This window comes from Natrix helvetica (assembly GCF_964273705.1).
Source record: "Natrix helvetica genome assembly, chromosome: 2".
NCBI lineage: Eukaryota > Metazoa > Chordata > Lepidosauria > Squamata > Natricidae > Natrix > Natrix helvetica.
This window is the reverse complement of record NC_138552.1, coordinates 187808716-187821649: the sequence shown is the minus strand read 5'-3', so window position 1 is coordinate 187821649 and position 12934 is coordinate 187808716. Positions and strand designations below refer to the sequence as shown.

General features: G+C 39.4%; 1 protein-coding gene across 1 annotated transcript; it reads right to left on the bottom strand.

The window, feature by feature from the left end:
- Positions 1–292: 292 nt before the first annotated feature.
- Positions 293–10710, bottom strand: CCN6 (cellular communication network factor 6; the record flags this gene model as incomplete). Its single annotated transcript, XM_081943900.1, has 5 exons — positions 293–832; positions 2158–2351; positions 5006–5248; positions 6584–6875; positions 10540–10710. 5 exons carry the CDS (start codon positions 10708–10710, stop codon positions 551–553), a joined length of 1182 nt encoding a protein of 393 aa, XP_081800026.1. The 3' UTR covers positions 293–550.
- Between the last annotated feature and the right edge of the window lie 2224 nt (positions 10711–12934).

Sequence of the window (12934 nt, the reverse complement as noted above, 5' to 3'; positions counted from 1 at the left end):
AGTTCTGCTATGCTGTTGACTGAGATTTGGGAGTTACTGCTAAATGCAAAGTTAATTTATATAGCCATGTTGAGTTATAAAAGGTGGAGGATATTTTGAATCATGTTATGATGCACAGATACTTTGAAAGAGATACCTACCCACTCCAGAAACATGCATTTTTTAAAGTTGTAATGAGCAAGCCAAATCTATAACATAAAATGGGTCCATCCAGATGCATGAAGACATTTTTCTCAAGCATATAACCACATTGAAGTAAATCTGTTTTATTATATTCAGGAATTGTGTTGAAATCAACACACTAGTTGAAACCAGCAAAGTAGTCCACTAGTTGTTTGCTTCTTGCTCAGAGTGACTGTAATAGTGCTAATAATAGGGTTTTTTCATAAACTTTCTTTTTGTTACTACAGTTTCAAGGCATTCAAAACTATTTTAAAATAATCGTTTTGGTTAATATTTTATATACTGGGTAATTCAGCATCCAGTATGGACGTGGCCACTTTTTTCATGGCAAAAAAGGAAACGGAGGTACTTTCTTCCCACACCTTTCTTATAAAAGCCTGAGTTCAGAAAACAAGCCGCCTGGATCATTGCATATCTTCTGACAAACACAAGATGTAATCCACATCATCTTCCATTTGATGGGTACTTCTTCAGGGCAATCAAACTGTACTGTAATCATTACAGATTTATTTGGTATGCAGCATCTCTTATCCAGGCAGATTCCACAAAACATAGGTTTGTATATTTGTCTACTTGTGCATCCAGAGAAGACTAGTTTCTCAGCTTTAGCAAGCTGAAATGTGGGCCGACATGTTTTTCCTTTTGGAATCTCGAAAATAAACACAGAATACAGTTGAAATTATGGTCAAATGCATGTTACATACATAGTAGAATTTAAAAGTAAAGGTTCCCCTCGTACATATGTGCTAGTCGTTCCCAACTCTAGGGAATGGTGCTCATCTCTGTTACAAAGCCGAAGACGCATGGAACGCTGTTATCTTCCAACCAAAGGTGGTTCCTATTTTTCTATATGCATTGTTACATGCTTTTGAACTGCTAGGCTAAGTAATGGGAGCTCACTCCATTACGCAGGCTAGGGATTCAAACTGCTGAACTGCCGACCTTTCTGATCGAAAAGTTCAGTGTCTTAGCCACTGAGCCACCGCATCCCATAAGTAAGTAGTGTTAGGAATGTAAGCTAACAGTTGGGTTAGCAATATATAAACCAGGATGGTAGTACTGCAGCTTTAAGTAATGCTGTGATGTGATTGGTTGCTGTTACCTCAAGCAGCCATAAGAGGGAGCCTGAATGACTGTTAGCTCTCTGTTAGACGCTGATCGATGTATTGTGAGGTACTGTGTTTTTGCTACTGTTAGTGCTAAACTGGTTATTTGATACTGGACTGTGTTCGAAGGATCGTTCCTTAACTGAGAACATTGATAACTGACTGACTGATCCGTGTATGACTTGGACTGTAAATTAAACTCTGAATACCTCTATATTTCCACATAGTAAACTACTATATTTTATACTATTCGGTGTCCCTGTATGCTGGTTTGTGCGTGTTCTTTCATACCACTCTCATTATGCTTCTCCTGACGGGGAGCTTACTTACTTAACACTGGTTATGGGCCCAGCACGCTTCCGCTGCCCAACTGTTAGCTTACATTCCTAACAAATAGGCAGATTTTTAAATGCCCTTACATAATTTGATTAAGTACATTTATAATGGATGTGTTTGGGGACAGGGGGGGGGCTATATATTTCAAGATAATCTGTTATAAATTTAATGATGGCTAAAGTTCCTCCCAACTCTGTTTGAGCTGGAGCTGCAAGCACAAGAACTCATGTAACTGATGTAAAATGCCTATTCCCTCTATCAGCAATCACTAAAACAAAGAAGGCAACAAATCCTTAAATAGAAGTAATTAGTAGATATAAAAGCAATGTAGGAAAAGGCTCACAGAATTATATTGAATGAGCTATTAATCCTGACTCCTGTCCCTCAGCCCTACTATTTCCTAGCCCATAACTCAACTGAAGGGCAAAATGATAGCTGCACAATCATCCATGTACTGTATTTCTTTTTAAATCTGTATTCATTAAGCATTTGCTCTCTTGAGTAAGGAGGCAGTTTGGGTATCACAATTTACCTTCAGAATCTTTGTAAAATTTGCTTGGCAGGGTTGAATATAACACAGTCTCTTTTCCTTCCTCATTTCACATTTACTGTTTCCGTTGGTCACCCTGTCAGAGATGCCAATACCACAAGTTCGGGAGCAAGGCGTCCATGGAGATGTTTGAATCAGGCATTTCTTTTTCAAAACAAGAGGAACATTTCTGAAAGCTAAAAGGCAGAAATGTATTAATTTTTTAACACTTTAATCTAAAAGCTAAAAATATTGAATGATACCTCCAATCAGGGCTCAGTGAGCAAACCATAATATGATAAGATAAAATATGATTTTAATGATTTTAAAAAATCCACTGTATTTAAGTTCATGAGGTTAAGGTTTTTGCAGAATTGGCCAATGGATGTGTGCCTCTTCAAATTTTATGACATTTTACGGGACTTTGATACCTCAGTCCCTTGAAACTTGGAACATGTTATGTTTCTGTCTTACTCTTGAACTTAATTCTATGAGAATTCGATTTTCTTCAAGATGAATGACCTTACAAATTCGAAGCACTAACAGTTCTCTGTGTTAAACTGTTTTTAAAAGTCTCCATTAGCAAATCCTGATGCAGTTTCAAAGGATGACTGACTAGATATAAAAAGTGCATAGCTCAAGGGACAAAGCAGAAGAGCCAGGATACCTGGGAAGTAAACAGCAGCTTAAAATCTCAGTGCAGGAAGCAAAGTAAAAACCTGGCACAGATCTGAAATAAATAAAGCAAGATTACAAAGCTGTAAATTTTAACAGAGAGTGTATTTAGATTTATTGTATATAAAATAATTCCATTGCCTTTACTGCGGGACTTGTTAACTAGGACAGTAAATGAGGAAAGCAAGGAAGATAGCGGACATTCCAGTAAAGCTTTGCATCTGGCAAAATAAACAACTCTGAAAACAATTACTGGTATTTATAACATTGCATGCAAACCATGCATTTATAGCATAAAAGTGGTAAACTGCTTGAAGTACAATGGAATTTTTAGAATTTGAGGCAGCATTTCCATAATTGCTTATTTATCCTAATCTGTCAGGTGTGAGAAAAGGATTGGATTAGAATTAAAATAACAGAGTTGGAAGAGACCTTGGAGATCTTCTAGTCCAACCCCCTGCTTAGGCAGGAAACCCTATACCAGTGGTGGGCAACCCGCGGCTCGGGAGCCACATGCGGCTCTTTACACCCTTTAATGCAGCTCTTCTGTGTGCCGGGTGCCCGCTCCCCTCCCTCCTCTCGGGCTTCGGAGGGAAGCTTCTGCAAAAGCCCGGGCGAGTGACAACCAATTTTGGTCCTATGACTGCAGAATGCCGCAAAATACCATAAATGCAGGCCAGTTGTTGAGTGTTTCAAATGTGATTGGAACACTCAACAAGGTGACCACAGTGTGTGTGTGTGTGTGAGTGAGAAAGACAGACAGAGAGAGGAACAGAGAGGGAGTGAGGGAGGGAATCAGAGAGAGACTGACAGACAGACACACACACACACACACAGACAGAGAGAGACAGAGAGGGGGAGGGAGGGAGAAAAAGATAGACAGACAGAGACACACACACAGAGTGAGTGATTAAGTGAATGAGTGAGAGACAGACACACCCACATACACAGAGTGACAGAGAGAGAGGAAGGGAGGGGAGAGAGACAGAGGGAGAGACAGAGACAGACACACACACACACAGAGTGAGTGAGAGACAGACAGACACACACACACACAGAGTGACAGAAATGGGGGAGGGAGGGAGAGAGAGACAAAGAGCCAGAGAGAGAGAGAGAGAAAGAAAAAGAAAAAAAAAGAAAGTGGGAGAGAGAGATGAAATTAAAAACAACAACATACAAACCTGACTTACTCAAACTATCCAAGGAAATGCAAGGCCAATGTTCACATTAGTGGTTGTGACTTTGTCAGTCAATGTCAGGATGTAATTTTCTCTACATTGTAAGGCAAATTTTACGGAATTTAACGTTATCGATAAATAATATCATTCTAAAGTTTTTGTTTTATTAGTTGTGTTATTTGTATCCTCCCGACCTATGTGGATACTTGCGTGCAGAATATTCTCAATAAAAACTTATTGAAACTAAAAACAGTGTACCATCCTATGTATTTTCGGTTTTAAAAATGTGGCTCTCAAAGTAAATTTCAATCGTGGTTTTGGCGAGATTTGGCTCAGTTGAAAAAAAAGGTTGCCCACCACTGACCTATACCATTTCAGACAAATCCCTATCCATTCTCTTCTTAAAAACTTCCAGTGTTTAGCCTCCAGTGCTCCATCTTTGTTGCTCTTCTCTGCACTCTTTCTAGAGTCACAACATCTTGTTTACATCATGGCAAGTGGTATCCTTGAACCCCAAATTAAAAAGTGGAGTTTCCCAACAAGCTCAAAATGGACATCAGCTTTTCTGGCCGTGAGTTTGACACCATGCAGTGGGCCACGCATTGCTTCCTCCCCTGCCCTCCCCCTCCAAAAAAGAAAGCCAATTTCTCAAGGTAGATATTTCACATGAGATTGCAGAAATCATGCAAGATCTCATGATAATGCCAGAATATCCTGAAACTTTAGCAATCGTGTGTGATTTGGAATGAATTTTAATTTACCAGGAAAGTAGAATATTCTTGGATATCTGGCAAATGTGGAGTGGCCAGCTCTGTTTTCAAATCTTGTTGCTTTTGGGTTAATAAAAAAAAAGAGCAGACCTATGGCAAGATAGGTGGTAACAAAATTTAACAAATAAATAAAAAATACTCATTAGCTCTCCTTAATAAGGCAGCATGTCTTCTGTTCTCTTTTTTTTTAAAGCGCCTATAATATTTCATTGGTCCAGTCTTGTATACCTGACATTATTCGATGATGTCTTGATCGCTGTTCTTCCAAATGCCCTGGAGTACATTTGGAACGTACAACTTTCTTTTTGTCCTTCAGCAAAGCACAGTCATTTGATGCTGACTTTGGGATGAACACCGGGGTGCATCCAATTGCACCATTCACACACAGGCATGAAAAGAGAGGAGAAGGCTGGAAATGTTGGCCATTGGTATAGTAGATACCACTCAGCTCACAGCCAACAGCTATCATATCTTGAAATAGCAAAACAGAATGAATAAATGTCAGGAAAATCAATTAAATATAAACATTGCAGATGACATGCATGAAGTTACCTATCAAGCAGTGACGTGCGGTGAGGTTTATGGCTGGTGAGGCTGGTGACATCATCAAATTATCATCATGAAGGGAGGACTGTGACAACTTTGATCTTGGCAAGCGTGCAAGCAAAATACCCCATGATCACGGTGGCGGGGACAGCAACTCCTTCCGCTGCACTGCGGAGAAGAGTCACACTCCTCAGCCCTAGCCTCAGATCAACGCAAGCCGCAGTCCCCTTCCTGTTGGCTCAGGAAGGAGGGGAATGGGACCACATGTGCAGGAGGCTCCACAGTGCTAGCCTTAGATCAGTGCGAGCTGCGGCCCCCTTTCTGTTGGCTCAGGAAGGAGGGGAATGGGACCACATGTGCAGGAGGCTCCTCAGCGTCAGCCTCAGATCACCGCGAGCCGCGGTCTCCTTCCCCTGCACACGTGGTCCCATTCCCCTCCTTCCTGAGCCAACATGAAGGGGACCGCGGCTCGCACTGATCTAAGGCTGGCGCTGAGGAGCCTCCTGCACACGTAGTCCCATTTCCCTCCTTCCTGTGGCTCTTCTCCGCAGCGCAGCGGAAGGAGTTGCTGTCCCCACCACCGTGATCCTGGGGTATTTTGCTTGCACATGCAAGAAAGAGATGAAAGAGAAAAGGGGAGAATTTTTTTTTCTTTTCATGATGAGAGAGGTGAGGCTCTGCCTCCCCTGACTGCACGTCACTGCTATCAAGGAGATAGATGGCATATAAATTTAATAAATAATGAAGCAGTAATTAGTATTAGTGTTTCACACTATTCAAAAAAACTTTGCATGCGCATAAAAACACACATGCGGGTTTGTTAAGATTTGAAGCATTCTTGCTTGATATTTCTATTTTCAGCTGTTCTTCAGTATTTCCCATAGTAAGAAAACAGGATCTAACAGTAATAATATCTCCATTATCTCAGCCTTCTAATGCTTTCTTAAAAAATCCTTTTTAAAGGGGAGGTCTGTTTAGTTAGCTTCAGAAAGCTCTTTGGTGGAATTAGATTTCTAACAATTAAGAAAGTTACGGTTCAGAACTTCACCTGTTCAATTAGATCTCAGTCTAATTGATAACTAAAGAAAACGTTCCTCTGTTTTCAGAGAGCGCTACAGGTCAGTCTTCCAGAGTGTGCTCATTGTCCCTTTGGAAGAAAAATAGCTGGGTACAGAATGTGGGTCAGTTGGGAATGTCCTTTTCTTTGAAGCCCTGATGCCCCTTTATGTAGAAATAGAAAAGGAAACAGTGAAGACTTACATGCACATGTTCCTCTTTCATACCTAGGCGTATCTGCAGAGTAATCACAGTAGAGTCCCCTGTGATGGTCACAGACCTCTGCTTCATTACAGGTGGTGTTGGCTTGTTTGGCACACATCCTGCAACATCCGCAGCCATCTCTCACCACACTCACCCCAGGACTGCAGCTTGGCACAGGTGGGCATCTGCAGGGCCAGTGACATAACTCTTGGCGCTGGTACAGCTCACTGTTTGCTGCACTTTCTCCACTGTCTCCTTGCTGCTGCCTCTGGCCTGGTGCCCTGAAAGCAAGCTTTCATACAGGTGGACTCATCTGAGAGCTGGAAAGCTTACAAATAAATATTACAACTTTTTTTCCAAGTGCCACAAAATCCTGAATATTAATACCCCATTATTACAAGAGGGTGGGACACTCTATAACCTGTACAATTACCTACTTTTTCACCACAATGATTCCTAAAACACAAAGTAGCAATAACACATACAAGTCTACTTAGGAGTCCTAATAGTAATGCCTAATGTGTTTCCCTACAGCCTGATCTCATGAGCCACTGAAGAGCCAAGACCAAGGCAAGAGGACTATAGGTCTATCATCAACCTTCCCTGGCCAGACAAGGGCAATAATTAGCCTTGTCGCAGAAAAAGACTTATAAGATTACAAGACTCATATTTCTGAGGGACAAAGACTACCAACCAAATGAAAATCACCCCTTACCAGGAATGTCAAGGCAAATTGCACCAAATAGGATGTCTGTGTCACATCGTGATCTAAGCATGACTTTTGTTGGCACGCAGGCATAGTGAAAACAGGTTTAACGGGACTGCAATTGACTTGCGTAACTTTGTGCTCTCTCCAGCTCTGTCTACGGTTCAAAAAGCCAAATCAAGTGTGCTTGGTTCACCAATACATACATTAAGGATCCAGATGGAAGGAGACTTTGTCTGGCGTTGCACTGGCTGTGGATGTTGCTGGGTGGGTGCCAAACAAGTAAACACTCCATATCACTTATGGCACATGTTACCATAAGACAGGTGCCTCAGAAAATTAATTCATTATTATATTTTTCTACCAATCAAGGTAAATGGCCAAAATACCTTGACTGGCCTAGAGAGAATACCTATGTGGACCAGGGCAGTTCATGGAGGAGGATGTTGATGCTGCAAAAGGTTTTCATTCAGTTTTACTATCAGTGCACATGGAAAATACAGACCAGAAAATGTGTCGTTTCACACAGATTCATGTGTACTTGTCTGATTCAGTACATTCAGTACATTACAATTCCTATCATCCCAAAATTTGGGTTACACCTTAATGTCAAGAAAACAAAGATAATGACAACTGGAGAGAACACACAGTGCAGATTGACAATGGGACTGTCAAAACAGTAAAGGAATTCATCTTCCTGGGTTCTAAAATCGAGCAAAGTGAGGACTGCAGCCCTGAGATCAGAAGGCGTATAGCACTTGGAAGATTAGTTAGCACAATAATTTTTCCAGTTGCTACTTATGGCTGTGAAACCTGGACTCTGAAAAAGGCAGATGGGAGAAGGCTGGATGCCTTTGAACTGTGTGATGCTGAGGCGACTATTAAGCATCCCGTGGACTACAAAAATAACAAAGTCCTAGATCAAACCTCCCCCAAAATATCACTTGAAGCCAAGTTCACCAAACAGAGGCTGTTATACTTTGGTCATGTCATGAGAGATGACTCACTTGAAAAGTCAACTATGGTGGGAGTGATAAGCAGAAAAAGTAGAAGGGCCCACTCTAGTTACCGCTGGCTGGATACTATAAAGGATGGCATTGGGATGACCATGGTGAATCTGAAGAAGTTGGTGTGAGACAGAGGGATATAGAGTGTGCTGATCCATAGAGTGGCCGAGGGTCAGACATGACTTGAATGGCTGACAACAGTGACGATGACACCTATCACCCCCAATCACCACAGCCAGTGAGTATACTAACCAAAGATTATTGGAGTAGCAGGATTAAAAAAGTACCAAATTAAGATATTCTGGAACAAAGAACATTTTGATTTCCTCACATATTACTTTTCATTTGGAGTAGGTTCGTATGGCATTCTAGCCCCTACTATAATTTGGCTTAACATGTTGGATGCTTGCAATCATTGTAATTTGTAAAACAATATAATTGGGTGTTATTTGTAAAACCCACCCGCGTGGAGTTTCTTCAACCAAGCACAACATGTTGCAGTGACTGAATCCGCTTATTCAAGGTAAATAACCTTGGCAACAGCATTCCCCAACCTGGACTCCAGTTGGGAATTCTCTGAATTGCAATCCCAAATTATCGCAGTGTGTTAGATTCTGTGCTTAATTTGAAATAAAACAAAAGCCCAGCTTCATTCTTCAACTGTGGCATTTTGCCTCCCTTGAGGTAGTCAGAAAATCTCATTTTCTGCTCATGAAAATGTTCATGCCCCGAACTTTAATTATCTTTATAATTTTATTGTTAAAAGTTATAATTTTAATAAAGCCATTTGGCATAATTCAAGAAGCTGAAGATCTTACTTGAGATCCTAAATTGGAGGCCTAATGGACTTGCATATTTCACGTAAGCTGAATTTTTGAGAACCAGGCACTTCTACAATCATTGCTTCCTTTTTATTTCTTCATTTGTATTTACTTTCATACACTATAACTATGACTACACTTCTTTCAGCTCTAATTCTGGTTTAATGAATAAACTAGAAGTTTATCTAATTCAAAAGACCTTTCCAGAATTCAAAAAACTAACAGGAGTTGAGCAATCAATTATAAATAAAATTAAAAAGCAATAATGTAAAGTAAAATAGGCTAGCAGATCTGAGCTGCAAAACTCCAGAGAGCCACCAGATGGCAGAAAAGCAACATACAAAACTCGACCTTATCCAGATTTTTGCAGCCCAGCTCTGTTATCTGCTGAATATGTAATCAGTAAATTCAGGTAAACCTTTAATCCTTCCTGCTGTAGACTGTAGGGTGGATTTGGGATTATTTATGTCCTACACTTTGAAATGAAAGGAACTTGAGTCATTATGAAATATTCACACCAATTTAAGTAAGACTTTCATTCTATTAAGATAACAAAGCCAATTTGCAATTCATATCATATGATATAATCCTATTGCACTGTATCCATGTAAAAGAATAGCTTAATTTATGTTAATTAAATTATAGAATGATTTAGGAAACACATTTTCACCGTAAAACAGATAAACAACTTGAATTTTGAAGAATATATAAAAATTATCCCTTAATAACCTATATGCTTAACAGATGAGCAGATCACTTAAAATTTTTATATGTCTCCATTTTATGCCTTACAGTAATAATTTGCCTTTTTTATTTTGCATGTTCTACAATATATTCCTAATTTGATCTTCTTGTGTTCACATTATACAGAATTAACATTTAAGCTTTCTCAATTAACTTCATAGGGCAGAAATTAAAATAGAAGCACTTTGTAGAAATCTCATGAGGGAAAGATGTTATTAAGCAAAATGCAAATTCTGTAAATCCATAGTAAAAAGTGAGAGAAATAACTTATAAAGCTATTTCTGATAAGTTTGGATAATTCTTAAGGTTCATGGAAAGACAGATAAATGTAGTTCAGGTGACAGCAGCTTGATAACATTCTGTACCTTTAGAACATGACTAGTTTATGCTATGAAACTACAAGACGATCTTAAACAAAAGGTCCTACAGCTTATATTGTGTGGCTATACTCATAAAGACATATACTGTACTGTACTTTATCAACCTATTGAAAGCTTTGGAAAAAAGGATCTCCATCACAAAGTCTCAAAAATGTGACTTCACGCAGACAACTAAGGCGAACAAGCAGGAGTAATTGATTATTATGCCCTACCCTTTTCCCAAAGTAAAATTGACTTGTTCGAATAAACAGACCAGCCTTTGCTATGACAAGGTCATCTTTCTAAAGAGCTTACTTACCTGCTGAGCATAAGGGATTGTGAGAAAGGTGGAGATGAGGACCCACTGCATTTTCTTGGGATGGCAGAAGTGAAAAGCAGGGAGGGTGTGAACAGGCTGAGCTGTGTGGGAGCCAAGGCTATTGACAAAGTCTCCTCTGTCTACCCTGCCAAGTTCTTCTCTTCGGCACATTGACAAAGCCCCCACAGATTCATATTTAGAATCCTCCACAGAAGCGAAGCTTTGCCCTCAATCTGTCAAGTAGTTCTTTCTTTCTTCTGGGGCACCGTCTCTTCCTTAGGATGGTTTGATCAGAGTGACATTTTGGAATGTCTTTCATTCCTCATCTCAGAACATTTTTGGAGCCTGAAGTATTGCATGGTTCCACAATTTAGATCCAGCAGATGCTGAGGATGAGCTCTGTTCGCCCATTAGAAGGCATGGGTGAAAGCAACATTTTGTTTATATTTATTTATTTATACAATGTATAGATCCATGAGAATATCGGTATCTGGCATGTGGCAATATTAACGAATCTCCAGTTCCTAGAAAAGGAATACAAGCAGGTTAAGCAGATACTATTAATTACAGCATTGTAGCAGGCAGTCTCCATTTGACAAACCAATTAGAGATGTCTCTGTTGCTCAACCTTTTCCCAACTTATCTAATAGACTGCCAACATAACTGTCCTACCAAACACATTTATGAATTTCATATCAAAGAGTCATCTTCTGTCAGGGGTAAAGTCTGTCTCCTAGAGTGCATATCGGGACGTTTCCTGTTAGGACTTTTATTATGAAAAGGTGTGGATATTTCATCATGACTCAAGTTCCATTGATTTCAAAGCGTAGAACATAAATATAATTCAAATAAACTTTAGATAGACCCCTGGGGACAGTGAATTTGAAATTTTTATTACTCCCATAAATATTCTGGGGGTGGGGAGGAACAGATGCTAGCCAGTGAAAGCAAGGATAATATCCATATTTATCTACACACAGACAGACAGACACACACACACACAATGAAGACAGGAGGAAGGTAGACTTATATTAGAAGCTTCAAGATGTGGCCGAGATATGTTTTGCTCTTTTCATTTACAATGCAAAATTGCTTACAGCAGCAATCAGGGTGGGTTTTTTAGGTATATTTTCTTTTTCGACGTTCCCTGAACTGGGTGAGCATGCAACTTTTAACACTGCTTTCCAAAATTATACAATTATATATTATGTCAGGATTAATTCAGCTATTTTTATGCCATGAATGAATGAAAAAGATCCATGGTTGTGATCTTTGCTGATTTGCCTCAGTTGGTCTTATAGCTCTAGCTCTGTAAAATAGTAATATCAGCATACCAGCAGCTCAAGGAACATTTCATAAAGATTTATTCAGGCAATTTTTGGCATGGTTAGTGCAGAAAAATAGTTCTCCAGAAATGTCAGACAAAGCAAATATGTCCATCCCAAAGGTACTTTTTCAAAAGGCAAGTGGACTATTTTTTCCTTAAAGACATTTCACTTCTCATCCAAAGAGCTTCTTCAGTTCAAGTATGTCCATGTTGTACTTTATCCCACCCACCCCCATGTCCTTTTTCACTCTTCATTGTAACCACTAGAGAGACATTTCTGCTCCTCAGAATATGATGGTGAGCTTCCATAACTCTTCTTCCAAGAGCTTCAGGCTGAAGGGAACCATGATATACAGTATCACGTAAACATTTGTTTCCAGTGTTCTCAACAGCAACAAAGTTGCAGCTCAAGCAAGTTGGCGACTTCTAACAAACTTCCAGTGTCCAAATTTTGGGGGACATGCCTGCTTCAAGTACGCAGGTTACCAGAAGGGTTGAAGTTGAATGGTTTGAAAGACAATTCTTGATTCACAGCAATACCAAGGACAAAACCTCTGAATTGTTTCAGTGTTTCTCAAGAAAGTGACAATGAGTTCTGTTTTTCCTTCTGTGAGACACCATGGCAAATAGTCAACTACAGAGACATGAATCATTACTTTGTGCTCAGCAGCATAGATGTGAGCAACCTTGAAATTACACCTCACAGCAAAAAGGGACAAGTGCCAATCTCTTGCTAAAAGATGCAGTAGCATTTCGGTCTTACCATAAGAGTTTTGTTTTGTTTGTTTCTTTCATCTTTATGTTTCCTAGCTGCAAATTTGAACTGCTTATCTTTTTTTAATATAAGTGTTTTTCTTATTTATTTGTTTATTGTTTTATACTTTTAATATAATTAGAGGTATAATTATATAATTAATATAAGCTACTTTTAATATAATTTTTGCTGGACAGTTGAGATATAAACCAAGTAACCCCATAACGTCATAGAATTTTTATGAAAGAGTAACTCATTAATCGCTGGATTTAGGAATATATTGAGACACACACACACACACAGATATAGAAATA